Below are 16,664 nucleotides of genomic sequence, written 5' to 3' on the forward strand. Positions count from 1 at the left end.
AACCTTTTACTAAAAGGCGTATAATGTCGTCTTCTTCAGTAAGTTGTTTTAAATTTGAGCCCATGCAGAAAAACTTAGAAACCAGCCCTAGGATAACATTCTGATATTGGTTAATAGTGCTCCTAATCAAAAGGAGAATAAGGCATGTATTCCGCCATATTTTCGGTGTTTAAGTAAATTTCCTGCAGGTCAAGGTCACCACCGCTAGGCACGTTGCATTGGATAATCTGGCCCGGGGGCGGGGGGGGGGGGTGTTATTTACTTAATACTTACAGAGTCTTCCGTCCTCGGGTACTCCTGTCCCTCTCATTCCTAGGTAAGTCAGTCCCAATATTAGGAAAAATAAGCAGGCTGCAGTTAGGAGGAACATCGACAGGTAGTGAGCACTGAAACTCCCCGTCGGAGACACCTCCTCACGTTTAAACTGCTGGAGAAGTTCCTCTTCGGGCTCGCAGAGCTTTGGCTTGCTGTAGGCGTTTTTCAGGTAGGTATGATTGGAGCCCGTATGGTTGGCGTGGTTGATCCTGAGTGAACCAGGGGCGGTCGCGGCCGCTCCGGGAGGGATGCTGTTGGCATACAGACTGGGGGAATCCACGCCGAAGGCCCCGCCGCCGCCTATGTGATTATTGGTTTTGAGGGGCCCTGTGGGCGACTCCAAGGTTGAGTCCACGTCGGGACTCGGCGGCGACAGGAGCGGTGCCAGCTTCTTCGCGCCAGCACGGTATCGAGGAATGGAGTCCACTTGATCGCACCCTCCTCCTCCTCCTCCGCCTCCCGGCTCGGCCGCCGCCTCCTCGAGGTTTCGGCTCCTGTCTAGACTCCCCGCAGCCGCCGCCCTGTCATTCATCGCGAGTCCTCCCCCTCCCTGAACTGAAGTCTCCTGCCGGCTGCCGCCAGATTTAGCAGTCAGCGCGGAGAACGGCTTACTATGGCTCCGTCTGGGTCGATGCCGGGAAAGGGAGTCGTCCTTTAATACCTGTCTAGCCGAGGCCACGTCGCCGCCGTCGTCCTCCTCCTCCGAGTCCGAGTAATGCTCCCGGCAGCTGTAGGGGAGAAGCCGGCTGCCGTTCACGGCTCGGCTGCCCCACAGCGGCTCCTCCGCCTCCGGGTCCCTGTCCTCACCGTCCGCTACCTCCTCGTCCACGTCCTCCGCGGCCCCGTCGCTCCCCGACGGGAGCTGCGGCTCGGGGCCCACCGGCCTCCGCGCCCCCCACCACGAGTGGGGCTTCCTCCGCTCGGCCGAGTTGCCGCTCGTCGCCTCACCCGCGACCGGGGGCGCCGGTGGCGCTTTGAGCCCGCGGTACTGGAGAGCAGCCCGGTCCCTCCGCGCTCCGCCGCCGCCCGCCTGCTCCCGCGGACTGGCCTCCACGTCCGACTCGTCGGAGCTAAAGCCCAGCAGCACTTTGCTGCCCGCCGCGGGGACGGCCGCCGCGACCCCGGAGCCTCCCGCGGGGCTCTCCGGAGCGGAGGCCGACAGGCGGCCGAGGCCCGCGGGAGTCCGTAAGTACGCGAAGTCCCCCGAGCCCGGCCGGACCCCCATCCCCGCCGGTGCCGCGGCTACACTCGCCGCGGCCGCCGTGTTATTGTTATTACTGTTCCGCGTCTTGTTGCCGCGGCCCCCCGCCCGGTGCTGCTGCTGCTGCTGCTCTTCCTCGCGAAGCTTCTTCAGCTTCTTGAGGTAGACCGGCCGAGTGCTCTCTGTCACGGGACCCGGAGACAAGCCGTAACGGCGGAGCTGAGAGAAAAGCTCCTCATCTGAGAGCTGCTGAGGCGCCGAAGCCGCCGTAGCCGCCGCCGCCGCCATTTTCTCTCCAGGGTGTTTTACAAGCTCCGCGCTACCGGAAGTGACGCGCCGCCCTAGACCCTGAACTAGACCGGGCTGCGTCGCCCTTCCAGCGCCACGGGCGCCTCGGCCAATGGGAGGCGCGGGAGGAGCTCACCTGAGCGGGAAGGCGCCACCTGAGCGGCGCGGGGCGGCGTGACCGCGCTCGCCCGGGCGGCCGCCGCTGGCCCGCTTGTCACCGCCGCGCGCCTCGGAGCGCCGCCCGCTCGCCGCCACACCTTGACCTCCACCCGGGGTTCTGCCACCGCGCTGAAGGAGTGGAAAGGAACTCTACCCTCAAGTTCATGACGACACTTTCCTGGCTCGGATCGGTATAGAGACCCCGAGAGCGACCCTAGATCGGCAAGTTTGCTGTCTGGTTCGAGTTTCATTTTGCCTTTCCGGCTGACTTTTTTTATTTTATTTTAAATTAAGTGACTTTCCCTCGGCGCCTTTTCAGAGGCTGCTCTCCTTTTGGGAGAAATGGAATAGATCGTTCACAGTACAGTTTTCAAAAGTCATAGCTACTCTTTCGGGTGTATGTAGTTAACTTTCTGTCTTTTTTTCCCCTTAAGTATGATGACTTCATATATCGTCATGTGTCATCATATGTCACATGTCATCATCTGGAGAAACGAGAGAGCCATCATATAATTTGTTTTGACAGAAGAAAGACGAGTTCACCATGCAAATACTCGCCTAACGCCTATCCAAACAATATTAATAAATTTTTATATATTTTGAAATATTTTATGACCCCTTTGGCTGTAAACTTCCTGTACAGAGGAACTTTGCATTTATTATTCTCAACACTAGAAACACAGCAAACATTTGTTGAACGAGGTAGTGAACTGCAAACCAATAGGATGAAATTAAATTTAGGGGCATGGGGGAAATGCCTGGTGAGGTCAATAAACTTCCCCCCAGCCCCGAAAAAAAATCATAATAACTGGAAATCCTACCCTCTTGTTCACAAAACACAAGATGAATCCTAGAGAGGAGAAACTCGCCGGTTTTGATGAGGAGTGCTTCCCCTTTATTTAAATTGTGACATAGTATTATTGAGTACTTAAGCCCTAGAAGCTATTAGGCAATCCTAGCACATTGTACGAAACATTACAGTAGCTTTTGTAGTGTTGCTTTACCCTATAGCACAAAACATCTATGCAGAAGAGGTTAGTCAAAAGCCTAAATTATAGCTTTTCATCACCCAGCATCCTGTAGCAGAAAAAATACTTAGTAACCTCAATTCTTAATTTCTAGCAAATCTTGCCTTGTCTTCAAAACCTTCCATATGGAAGACGGCTTCCCTTTTTCTTGAGACTTCAATGTCACAAATGTTCCTGAATCTACCATAGTGATTAGGATGACCCAAATTTATTACCCTAAGTTTTGGAGTAGAGACTCAAATGACCATAAACTTTGGACCCATGTCTCAGTATAACAAAGGAGTTCAACCAGGACCTTTGATGTTAACCAAACTGAATTTCATCCCTGTGCTTTCTGTACTTTTCATCTTAATTTAACATTTGTTCCCCACCCTGTTGGTTCATTAGGTAGGAATCCCAGGGGTCTTTGATGGTCAACTTGACTGGGTAGAAGCATCACCTAGGAAACAAGCATCTAGACAAGTCTGTCTGGGTTATCAAGGTGTGTCTAAGGAAAGTGAGAAGACACACCTTAACTTAGGGTGGGACCACCCAATGGCCTGGGATACTAGACTGAATACAAAGCAGAAAGTGAACCAAGAACAAATCACTCAGCCTTTCTGCTCCCTGACCGTGGCTGCACAAGATCAGCCACGTCAGGTTCCTGCTTCATTCCTTGACTGCCATGAACTTTGGCCTCAAAATATAAGCCAAAATTAATCCTTCTTTCTTTCCTTAACTTCCTATGGTCAGACATTTTGTTTCAGCACTGTGTAAAGTAGTAATACAGTATCAACCTCAACTGCCATGAACTTTTAAATGCCAACTTATATTTCCATCTGGAATTTTGGTAAATTAGTGTTTCTGAGCCTTCCTTTCTGTATAGGCAGAATTTGCACAGATGACTGTCTTAGGGATTAAATGTCTATGTGATACTCAATGCCATGTCTGATCTGATGCCCAGTGTACATTCAGTAAGTGTTAGTAATACAAAGTCGGACGTTATATGTTTTAGTCTATGTTTTAGTTTATGGTTCCTGGGAGTTCCATGTTATAACAGTCAAAATACTGCTACACAAACAGAAGTAGAATTATTCAGACTTTGCCCAAGATGTTAATCACATTAGGAATTAACAAAGACCAAAAAGGCCTTAGTAACCACAGGTATTGGGCCTTTCAATACTTTGGGTTTTGAATGAACTAGGAACTAAAGGTCTCGAGTCTCAAAGTTACGTACCCATAAGTGAATCTTAGGCCCTCAGAAGCTCAATTTATTCTTTTAAAGTGTTAACAATATTCCCTTCCCTACATGGCAAATAACTAATATTCAAGAATTTTCATGAGAATGATGGCTAATATATAATAGTATGTGAAAATAACATCCAAGTACAGTGTGTAAATGATAGTTACTGCTGCACATCAATAAACTGTGGCAATCATACCAATATGCAAATTTTTATTTTACAAGAAGTTTTGAAGACATGATGTCATTTGGTCTACAAAACAAACAACAACAAAACCCCTTGTTCAGGATGCTGAGGGCATGACTTATCCTAGGGAACTATGTGGGGTTGTAATTCCCCTTGGTTTTGGTGTTTGAACAGCCAGGACCCTGGTTCCTCAGAAGAACCTCCCCAACCTCAGGCCAGTCGTGGCTCACTCGCAGCTTGTTCCTTCTTTGTCAGTGCACCGTACTCTAGCTTCAAAACCGGCTGAGTTTTAACATTTGGAGCTCTGTCTTAATTGCACCCAGATACTTAACAGGGAATACAATCTCAAGGTTACAGGACTCCGTAGATTCTGAAAATCTGACTGAGGGAGACATTTATGATTGGCTGTCCTATACAAACTTGGCATCAGCTTTCATTGAAAAACTTTGAATAGAATGTTTGGAACCCAATATTTTAACCAAAGATACCATTCATGCTTTTATTTCCTAGAAGAGTATTCTTTCTGGTCCTAGTACTAAAATTCGCTCTGTTTCTCCAGATCAATAGATTTAGATTTAGATTTTGGTTTATTCTTACTGAAATGAAATTCAGAAGATAAAGTTAGCATTTTAAAGTATACCAGTGGCATTTAAGACACTCACACTATTGCGTAACTGTCAAGCCTATCTGTTCCAAAATATTTTCATCATCCCACGTGTCCTTCTTGCTCTACCTACAAGCAACCGTTATCAGTTTCATGTCTCGATGAATAAAGCTCTTCTGTATATTCCTTGTAAGGATAATCAAAAGTCATGTGATCAAAAGTAAGTAGACTCAAAAGTCATGTGACCTCTTACTTTGTCTCCCTTCACTCAGTATGTTTTTAAGATGTATCCATGTTGTAACAAATCTTTAACTTATAATATTATCCTTACATATGTCTGCTTTATAAAGTGTCTTACTCTATAGACTGGCCATATTTTATTTATCTACTCATCCACTGACAGGCATTCTAGTTGCTTCACATTTGCTTACTGCTCATGACGTCGTCATAAACGTTGATTTTCAAGGGTCCCCTTTCAAATCGCAGTGTGTCTTCAGAATGGAATGGCAGACCGTGTGATGACTGTGCACTGGAATTGTTGCACATTTCAAAACGTATGAGTGTGTACGTGCAGGCAGGCAGGCAGGCAGGCAGGCAGGCAGGCAGGCAGGCAGGCAGGCAGGCATCAGCCTGCCATGGTCCTCACACCCAGAGCTTTTATGTAGCAAACTGAAGCATGGATTTTTCATGACTAACTGCCATGTTTTGAAAATGGTCTGTTCCCGCCAACGTTTCTGTTGATGTTTGATTCCACAGTCTGTTAGTGTGGGTTATTCAGTACTGATAGAATACTGGGCGGTGTAGAGGTCACATGAGCGGAACTCCATGGATATATTCATACCTTCTCCTGGGAGTGAGTCCCCACTTTCAACAGGGCTGGGATAATTACCTGCAGAGCAAATTATTATAAAGTAACCTTGCTTCTAGGCTCCAGGGCATGTGCTGGGTTTGGCTGCTTCCCAGAATTCTATGGGAAGCCTGGTTCTTGATGCCTTGGGGCCTGTTTTATGACTCTGGTTTTGGTGGGGATTTTATTACAGACACTCATGGGGCTGGCTGGAAGAAAATACATCATTTGGCAGTTTGGGGGCTGGAATGATTCTGAGAGAAGCGTTGCTTTTACTTCATCCTGTCTGCTGGACCAAGTGAGGGCTGTGAATCAGTCCAAGAGGAATTTATATAAACCGTTCAAGAGATAGGGTAAACGAAAAATGGACATAATGAGGAGGAAAGGGATTATTGGGGAGGAGCCAGGATAATGGGAGGAGCCAGGATGGGAGGAGCCAAGAGCCAGTCTTGCAAAGGAAATCAGGTATTGAATGTTTTGAGCTAGGTCCTCAAGTCTTCAGGTCTGATTTTGAATGGGTTTGTATTTGTTGCTGTAGAAGCGACATTGTTCCTGGAGAGGGGCACAGGTCCCTCTGTTAGTGACAGTCAGGGAATCTGGAGTTCTTCAGTTCAGAAACCACAACAGCCAAAGGGGGAGGGGGAGAATATTGTGAATGTATGTATGTATGTATGTATGTATGTATGTATGTATGTATATGTATATATCAACTCAAAACTATTTGAGTTCTGATTCCTGAAATAATGCCCGGGGTGGCAAGAAGGGGAGTGAGCTAGACGGCACATTAGCTAGACAAAAGCTGTTGTTACGAAACAAACACTAGTAAAGTTGGGGTGGGGGCTGGGTGCAGATGGGGCAACTAAGTTAGGTTTGATTTGGAGAAAATAGGGATGGGGTGCCTAAGTGGTCCCCAGCAATATTGAGGCAGAAGAGGACTCAGAAAGACTAAAGGTAATTAGGCCAGGGAGGCAGATAGTGCCAGAAGGGCATTCACTAGTCTTGCGTCACAAAGATGGCGATGGTGAGATTGTCTTAGTTTGGGGAAGGGACACAGGGAGGTGGGGTCTATGGATCTATAAAGGGGCCTTAGGAAGTCATCTTATTCCCAATTGCTAAGGGCCCTTGAGCAAATGTTTCGAGAAACACGTTTTATGAGGCAGGCTTTCCGAGACTCAGAGGTAGGGCCTGGTTAGTAAAGCTCTCCCACTGTTTCAAGGGTCCCTTGATATTTTTATAGGTAAAGTGAAAGCCTTGGGGAGAGGTGTCCCCACTCCTCTAACCCACACTGAAGAGGAAGGAATCTCTAAGGGTGTGAGGAGGAAGACAAAGACTTTTGCAATCACTTTGTCTCTCAGTTTTGATGCTGTGTGCAGCAAGAAAGCCCAGAAACATAAAAGCATAACCACGGGCTTTTCCCAAGATCAAAAAGGCAACACAAGGGCTGGAGAGATGGCTCAGCGGTTAAGAGCGTCCGACCGCTCTTCCAGAGGTCATGAGTTCAATTCCCAGCAACCACATGGTGGCTCACAACCATCCGTAAAGAGATCTGATGCCCTCTTCTGGTGTATCTGAAGACAGCTACAGTGTACTTATATATAATAAATAAATAAATCTTTAAAAAAAAAAAAAGGCAACACAATGTTAGATCAATGCTATCTCTGCAACTCCTCTTGAAATGCCTCAAAGATGTGTTTGTTAGTTTCTAATCTACAAAGTTCCTGGTATTTTATTTCCCTTTTTAATTGCTCGACTTCTATTTAAATGCTAACACTTCTAAGGAAGAAGCAGAATAAACATGCTGGAAATACAACATGGTATTAGGAAATGTTAGACAAAATTCTTATCCTAGGTTAGTGTGAGAATTTGCCAAGAAAGTTTTGTCATGAGAGCATCTGTCTTACTTTCCTATATATAACTCAAACAGGTGAGGAGCAGCCATGGGATTCAAGTAAACAGCACACATATGCCACAATTGATATTTATATCCTACTGTAACTATGAGTCTCCTTGGTCACATGCAAAAAGTTAGAGAACATTTTACTTTAAAGCCCAGCGGATGAGGGTCTCAGTGTCAGATGTGAAGTCGATTTCTGGTTCTACAACTCATTGGGTAATATTGTGCATTGCCTCATAGTCTACAAAAATTCCTTATTATGTCGTTTTGTCCTTACACCCACTCTGAGGAAAATATTAACATGACAGTTTGAGAGATGGAAAAATCAAAGCTTGGGAAATTTGTCCTTTGTCCTTTGTAAAGCAAATGAAGACAGAAATCCAAAACCACTTTTGGGTTGTCAGCCCCTAAGCTGATTGACTCCAGCCCACCACAGCCTCAGTCAGATGGTGCACAGTGAGGTCCTGAGTCATTTGCTTTTGGTTAGCTCTTCTATATAATGTGGTGCTATACAGTGGTTTAACCAGCTAGATGCCTTCAAGATCCAAAGCATTTGAAGGCACCTTCTTAACCACTTAGTACTGTAGATCTTCATGTGCACACCTTGGCTATGCCCCTCACCTCTTTGTGGCTTTTTTTTTTTTTTTTTTGGTTCTTTTTTTCGGAGCTGGGGACCGAACCCAGGGCCTTGCGCTTCCTAGGCAAGCGCTCTACCACTGAGCTAAATCCCCAACCCCTCTTTGTGGCTTTGTGAAAGTTTCATCCTTCCTGTCTTTAACTTATTGTCTATACAGCAGATAATAATACAGCTGTGTTGATCATGCTAAAATTACAAAATGGTCTTAGGAAGATTTTTCAGGTGCCCTGCAAAGAAGGAATATACTAGAGTTGGGTCTCCAGTAACATTAGGAATTAGGGAAGGATGAGTCTGTGAATCAAGTATGAAGTTTAAGAAATATTTCTGCAAGAGGCTCAGGATACTCTAGGGGTTTACTTTGATTAAGCAGCAAAAGTGATTTAATGACAACACTTTCCTGTGTCACATCATATGGGCAGTAGTGCAAACACAACCACACTTCTTTTTAAATATAGATATATACACACACACATATATAGATCCCCATTAATATTTCTGTGGGTATCTCTCTCTGTGTCTCTCTCTGATTCTCTGTCTCTGTATCTCTCTCTCTCTCTCTCTCTCTCTCTCTCTCTCTCTCTCTCTCTCTGTGTGTGTATGTGTGTATGTGTGTGATCAGAGATCAATTCAGGTATTATTGGTGTTTGAATAAGATGTCAGACATATTCTTGGGCATTTGAATACCTGGTCTCTAGTTGGTGGCACCATTTAGGAGACTTAGAAGGTATGACCTTGCTGGAAAAAGTATGTCACTGAGGCAGGTTTTGAGCTTAAAGACTTGGTGCCATGTGACATTTGCTCTCTCTCCTTCCTGTTTGCAGTTTGAGATGTAAACCCTTAGCTTGCTGCTCCAGTGGCCATGCCTGCTGGCTTCCACACTGCCTCCACTGTAATGGTGGTGAACATTGAACCCTCTGGAAGCATGAGCCCCAGATAAACCCTTCTTCTTATAAGCACTGGCCATGGTGTTTTATCACAGCAATGAAAATGTAGCTGAGATAGCCATCTGCTACTTCTCACTAGGAACTAGGACTGACTCATTGACTGCTTAGGCTAGCTCTTCAGTGAGCCCCAAAGATCTTGTGTTTGCACTATCCCAGCATCATTACACCTGCTGTGTATGTGGATGCTTGGATTTGAACTCTGGTCTTCATGCTTGTGCAACAAGCACTTTACCAATTGACCTATCTGCCCACTCTTCTTTGATTTTTACTTTTCGCAAATATTTGATTTTATTTATGTGTATATGTATGTATCTGAGGCCATTATGTGCGTGTTCATGCGCGTGCATGTGTGGGTCCCTATGGAAGCCATTAAGAGGGCATTGGACTTACTGGAGCTGGAGTTACAGGTAAGGTTGTGTGCCACTAGCAATGGGTCCTTTGGAAGAGCAGTTAGCACTGTTAATTAACAGTGAGTCATCACTCCAGCCACACTTTGATGCTTCTTCTATGACTTTCCTAGAAGCTTAAGTATAGATAGAGAGAAAGCTACTGTTAGTTTTTGCTGATGGGATAAACACTTTTTCCGTGACTGAAAGCTAACTTTTGTGACAAAGTTACCTTTGAATAGATACCGGGTATAAACAAATAATACAGATGTTAAAGAGGGTGGGAACAGCAAATGTGAAAGCAGGCCAGGATGGTAGTGCTCGGAACGGAAGTCAGGGTGATGGTGCTCAGTATGGAAGCCAGAGTGTGGTGCTCGGACCGGAAGTCAGGGTAATGGTGCTCCGTATGGAAGCCAGGGTGGTGGTGCTCAGACCAGAAATCAGTAAGACTGATTCTGGGAGAGGAATGGGCCACAGAGCATGGGAGGATACATCAGTAAGGGGTGGGCAAGGAGCATATGTCTGGTAGGGCCTCTGAGTCCACACAGAGACTTTGGATTTTTCTCTGAATACTATGGGAAATCATTGCGGGGTTGTAAGGATTGGAGCAACACCCCGTCATTTGTTTTGGGCCTGCGGGTTTAGGTTTTAGGAAGGCAAAAGAGAAACAGAGAAACAAGTTGGCAAACAGTCGCAACAACTGTTGGAAAGATGGTGAAAGGGTTCTAAATCAGTGGTGGTAGTGGGAAGGAGGGAGTGTGCCTTTGGGATTTTATCTTATCCTACTTAACTTTTTAAAATTTGTTCTTGAGACTGGATCTAACTACATAAAATAGAGGCCGATCTCCAGCTCATAATCCTCCCACCTCCGCCTTGTGAGTGGTGCGACTGCAGCTGTGGACCACCTCACCTGGATGTACTAAAGTGTATTTCGGTTTGTTTTTTTTTTTAACTAATAACATAAAACCATTAAAAAATTCCTATATTTATGCGATACCATTTGATATTTCAATACATGTGTACATAGTATGTTTGTACATAGTATGTTTACACCAAGATGTCCATATCTACTCCCTCAAACATTTATGCTTTCTTCATAGGGAACGCATTCAAAGTCCTTGGCGTGTGTACAGGGCATACTTGTTACCCAGAGTCCCCTGGCCCTGCTGTGCAGGAGCATATGGAACTCACTGCCCTATCTACCTGTTATTTCATACCCTTGCTAAACCTTCCCTTACTCCTCTACTTCCCTTTTTTTTTTTTTTTTAATTGAGACAGTGCAAAGCAAAAGCTGCTTGCAGACGCATCATGGATAATGAGGAAAGGGTATCTTCCAAAGGAATCAATAGCAACTGCACAGTCTCAGGCTGCATATCCAGTGAAAACCAGGTGCTAACTGCTCAGATGTAGCAGCCCACGAGAGTTGGTTTCCTGAGGAGTCAAGAGATGCCTTTGGATATGTGAGTTTGTGGTTACCAAATAGAGACACTCTGGAAGCAGCTGTGTCCAGAGGTGGGGAAGGGGGCTTGCTGCAAGGGAAGCAAGGGGACTTGAGTTTTAGTATCACAAAGTATCATTTTAAAGTTGTGTAAATTATGTGATTAGAAAAGAGAAAAGGGTCAGGAGGTAGTGGCACCTGCCTTTAATCCCAGCACTCAGGAAGCAAAGACAGGTGAGTTCAAGGCCAGCCTGGTCTACAGAGCAAGTTTTGGAATTGCCAGGGATGCACAGAAAAAACTCTGTATAGAAAAATTTTAAAGGAGAGAGAAAAGAAAGAGGGAAGGAAGGAAGGAAGGAAAAGACTAATCTTTGCTGTAATTCAACTCCCTCTTCCCACATGGCCCTAGCTGGTAGCATGGTGTCAAGCTGACAAAACAGGAACAAACTCACTGTGCAAACCTGCCACCTCAAATCTGAACCCAGAACCCAGGAGGAGGAGAGAACCAATTCCATGAAGTTTCCCTCTGTCTTCAGTGTAACACACCCAATGTATATACTTGCAGCCTTGAATTTTTGCTACACTGCTTTGGCTCCCAGCACACACACACACGCACACATACGTGTACCAATCAGGAGCTATCTTCGGATCCTTGAATGAAAAACACACAACACTTAGCTTTTTTTTTTTAATGCCTTGGCTATCTCAAAGACTGGACACTTCTAAACCTTCCCCGGCTACCCCAGCACAATGGGGGAAGTGGCCAGTGCCCCACCACCTGAATTCTCACGTGACTCGCTGACTCTCTCTCCGGCAGGCATCTCTCTTCTGTCTCCCAAGAATCCTCATGATACTGTGTCTCCTTCCCCTCCATCCTTGCCTGCACAACTCTAAGAGTCCTGTCCCATCTCAGCCATTGACTGTTGGCATCTTTATTGATCAATCAAAAACCAATTGAGAGGGGTTGGGGATTTAGCTCAGTGGTAGAGCGCTTGCCTAGGAAGCGCAAGGCCCTGGGTTCGGTCCCCAGCTCCGGAAAAAAAAAAAGAACAAAAAAAAGAAAAAAAAAAAAAAAAAGAAAAAACCAATTGAGGAGAAGGACCTTTAGCGTTTGGACACGCAGATTCCCGATTGAATCAAGGCATTAGAACCAATCTCCAACATGTACTACTACTACTAGTAAATAAAATGTAAAAACATGTAATTATTGACTTAAAACAGCAGGGCTCTGACTAATATGTCTAATTGTCTTATATACTTAATCGTGTTTTCACTAGAAATAAAGCTGCCACAAAATGAACTTGAATTGATGTCCTAACCTGCCATCCTTCCTCTCAGCCACCACATCTCGGCATTTCTGCTGAAAAGTTCAAATGATACATTTTCCTCTATGGAAAAATGATCACTACTGTCTGTATGTTTTGAATTTCACAGGAAAAGGTTAACCATGTTCATTTTAAAGAGATTCCTTATTGTTATTAACAATTATTGTTAATCTTTAACTCAGTCTTGAGGTAGAGATCCGAGCTACAAAATTAATATTCAGTAAGTAGAAAATTCTTTCTAGTGTTAGCCCGTGGTTGTTGGGATTGTTTGAGGCAAACCTTGTTGGTATCAATGAGGTGTTTTAGGACTCCCCGGGACTGTGCCTCTGCCTCTCTTTGGAACGCAGCACAAATATCTCAGCTAATTTAAAAGCCAGCAGAAGTGTGGCCTGATGAGGACAGATGTGTAAGTGAGGGGCATAGTGCTCCTGTGTGGATCACAGTGGACGGTAGTGCTCCTGTGTGAACCACAGTGGATGTGTTTACATTCTAAGAGCAAAGAGGCAGCCTAGTATGTCATAAGTCCTGTCACTTTTGGGTTTAAAGAACAAAGCCTATCAAATTATATCATCTGTCCAATGCCGGATAACTAATGATTGAGACTGAAATCCTAGTGTACCCACTTGTACCTCAACCCTCAAAACTGTGAAGATTTACTCTAAACGAAAAGGACACAGGGCTGATGTGAAATGTCTGTGGGTACAAAGCTTGACTTCTAAGCATGGCGTTTGCTGCTCAGAACCCACATGGAAGAGAAAAAACAAACAAACGAAAACAGTGTGGTGCATGCTTGTCCTCTTAGCACTGGAGAAGTGGGGACAAACAGCTCTCAGGTTTCCTGGCTGGCCAGCCTAGCCTACTTAGAGAATTCCAGTCCAGTGAGAAACCCTCTCTCAGAAAAAATATTATTAGTTAATTAAAAAGGGAAGGAGAGAAAAAAAAGGAAAGAATAATGTCAGTAGGATGTCACTCAAGATTGTACTGTGACTTCAACACACACAAAAATGGGTACCAGCACACACACACACACACACACACACACACACACACACACACACACACACAGAGTAAAGGAATAAGAAAAAGCTAGTCTACTTGTGATTCAGTTTTGAGTCTCTGGCTCTCTTGCTTTCTATCAGTGGTCCCTTTTAGAACTTCCACAGTCTCACTGAAGTTTAAAACCATGCTGTTGGATAATAACAATGGCGAGCTACCATCCTCCTGCACAGATGATGAATTCGAGATGCTGAGTTTAACTTTCATCTCTGAGCTCACAGAAGGAGTCGATGAGACACGACTCAGCTCTTCTGAAACCTTCTTATCTGTTCTTCCTATAATTACTCATATTAGGAAAAAATGCTAAAACAGCACATTGAAATAACCTCAGTGAAAAATGCAGCAAAGATTTTTATGATACACATCAGTTGAAAAGGTAAGAGCAATTTTGGTGGGAAATATGACTAAAAACAAGCAAGCACAACCAGAAGTGTTGCCATGGTAACAAAACTGGGCAATCAGAGACATCGATGCAAATTTCTTTGAACAAAAATAATCAAATTCTATGAAACAAGATCATTTTGGGTCCATCTGTATATAGTCTGAAAACACCAACTGCCTAAAAGCAAAAGGAACAATCCAAATTAATATCAGTTTCTGGGCAAAGATATGTGGATTTTTCTCACGGAAATATCACAGTCCAGTGTTGCCATGTGCTGTCCAAAAGCAAATGGGGCCCAAAGCTAGGCGTGCATGGAAGGGTTGGGGAGAAGCCGTCACTTTGCTTGGGTTTGGGTGCCACTGAAAGTAACAGGTGTGCAGAAGCTGGCCAGAATAGAAATCTTCAGTCTAGAGCCCCAGAAATGCTTCTGCAGGGCAAGAATATTAATTCAAAAGTAAGAGGGTTCTAAGTCACTCAACAGAAATCGGTTGGATGTTTCCTATATAACACAGTAAGAACAGTAATATTGGATGGGATCTGTGTGGGTTGGGAGCTCTGGCAAAGGTTACATGTTGAGAGGGGAGCATCCACACATCAAAGCACGTTTTCAAGACATCATGGTGGCACTTAGGCTGAGAATAGGCCAGAGAGAGTAGGCATATTGGAAGCATGCAGACAAACCAGGGGAGGTTCCTGCAAGCATCCAGGTAAGAGATGAGAACTGCTTACACCACTGTGACCTCAGCCGAGGAGAAGAGAAGCACGCGCCTGCATTTGGGACATAATTAGAGCTTGGAATGTGTTCATATAGTTAAAAAGATGTAACACATACCAGGCACACACCTTTAATACACTCTGGGATCAGGGACAGGTGGATCCAAGTTCAAGGCCACCTTTGTTTAGGTATTGAGTTCCAGGAGAGCCCCAGGCTGAAGGGAGTAAGATATATAATGAAGATAGTAAGGAAGATTCTCTCTCTCTCTCTCTCTCTCTCTCTCTCTCTCTCTCTCTCTCTCTCTGTGTGTGTGTGTGTGTGTGTGTGTGTGTGTGTGTGTGTGTGTGTGTGTGTGTATCTGTGGTCCCACTCCAGGACTTCCAAGTGAAAAGAGTGAGGAGGGGAACAAGTATGGAACAAGTATGGAACAAGTATGGAAGGGTGGAATTCACCTCAATAAAATTTTTCAGTGACAGAATAAGAAAGTTTCTATACTGTATAGCAGGTGGGCAGCACTGGAATATATATATTCCCTCTTCTCACCCTCCTCTTTCCTCTTCTCTCCCCGCTCCTCCCCTCAGCTCTCCCCTCTCCTCCCCTCACCCCTTCCCTCTCCTCTCTTCACCCCTTCCCTCTCCTCTCCCCTCCTCTCCTCTCACTACCCTCCTCTCACTACCCTTTCCTTCCCTTCCTCTTCCCCATCTCCTCTCCTCTCCTCCCTTCTCCTCCCCTCCTCTCTGCCACAACATGCACCATGACACAGGAGAAAATATTTATTACAGTCAGAAACATAGACTTTCAAAATGCCTATGAAATTAGCAACAATACTACTATTACGTTATTACAATGATACACGTAAAAGACGCTCCACTCACTAGAAAAGGAGAACGGACTGACGGAGCTCAAGCTTGAGGAGTCACTCAACCTCCTTCATGCTGGCGGACTTCTATTTAGCTAAAGTGAGTTCTGCCCATTAAAACCAATGAAAACTATCACATACATTTCTTGATCTTTTAAATCCTGGAACTTAATATTGAGGAAACATATAAATTAAAGGGATAATTGGATGTCTTAATACAGAGGTCCTGCACATTCTGATTATGAGACAAATGCTGTAAGTTCTGCTTACAAAGCAACTTGTGTTACCTTGGTGACTGTTTATCTCAGAATGTAGCCACCCAATCTCAGTCTGAATGCAGTCACTGTTAAACTTGATCTATCTGAGAAATGTGTAGGACTTTAGTGAGACAGGGCTCAGAGTATGTCTGTTATCTTGTTTTGAGAGAGGGTCAACTAAATGAGTAGACAAAAGGAAGATGCTGAACAACAGCATTGTCCTTCTCTCTGGGCCCTGATCCCGAGATGGGAAAAGTCTTAGCTACAGATCCCTAAACACCATCATGTCTTCCCTGCCTTACCATGCTGTAGGTAAAACTGCGAGCCTACATAAGATGCTCCTCGGAGCTGCTGGGTCACAGCAGTGGCAGAATCATGGCTGACACTGAACAGCCAGCCAAGCCTAGGCCACATGCCTTGTTTTAAGAAATTTCCCAGCAGAAGAAACTCCCACAGGTCTTCTCCAGGGAAAAGCCCATGATAGAAGTGATATAATTTCCTAAGGGAAAACTGCAGTGTTCTTTGAGATGCCAGTGCCAGACATACTTTGAACTGAGTAGCAAGAGACGAAGTTTGGGCTGGAGATCTGGCTCAGTGGCTAAGAGCACTGACTGCTCTTCCAGAGGTCCTGAGTTCAATTTCCAGCAACCACATGATGGCTCACAACCATCTGTAATGGGATCTGATGCCCTCTTCTGGTGTGTCTGAAGACAGCAATGGTGTGCTCATATACATAAAATAAATCTTTATTTTTTTTAAAGATGACTATTAGAAAAAGAGACGAAGTGCTTACAATATGGAGAAGCGTTCTATATTGGACGTAAATGCACTTTCTGATGACTGAGTTGGTGAAATGCTGAAACCCTTGTCACTCAGAGAACTCTAGCAGGAGCTGGAGTGTTGCAGGTAAGATTGCTAGG

At 45.0% G+C, this 16,664-nt stretch overlaps 2 protein-coding genes across 7 annotated transcripts in view; one reads left to right on the forward strand and one right to left on the reverse strand.

The window, feature by feature from the left end:
• Lemd3 (LEM domain containing 3) overlaps positions 1-1,840 on the reverse strand; it is a 66,757-nt gene extending 64,917 nt beyond the window's left edge. For 2 of the 3 annotated variants that reach the window (XR_015624377.1, XM_087559012.1), the window contains exon 1: positions 274-1,840. Coding sequence is in view for 2 of the 3 variants with exons in the window: in XM_087559012.1 (XP_087415138.1) it covers positions 274-1,804 (1,531 nt within the window). In the remaining variant the exon portion in view is untranslated. The remainder of the gene's footprint in view (positions 1-273) is intronic. The other variant, NM_001191000.1, reaches the window with a different exon arrangement.
• A 98-nt stretch (positions 1,841-1,938) lies between these two features.
• Wif1 (Wnt inhibitory factor 1) overlaps positions 1,939-16,664 on the forward strand; it is a 119,665-nt gene continuing 104,939 nt past the window's right edge. For 2 of the 4 annotated variants that reach the window (XR_015623702.1, XM_087555333.1), the window contains exon 1: positions 1,939-5,224. The gene's annotated coding sequence lies outside the window, so the exon portion shown is untranslated. Of the gene's footprint in view, positions 5,225-16,505; positions 16,651-16,664 lie in introns of all 4 variants that reach the window. The other 2 variants (XM_087555334.1, XM_087555332.1) reach the window with 2 other exon arrangements.

This window comes from Rattus norvegicus, chromosome 7 (assembly GCF_021556685.1).
Source record: "Rattus norvegicus strain SHRSP/BbbUtx chromosome 7, alternate assembly SHRSP_T2T, whole genome shotgun sequence".
Lineage (NCBI taxonomy): Eukaryota > Metazoa > Chordata > Mammalia > Rodentia > Muridae > Rattus > Rattus norvegicus.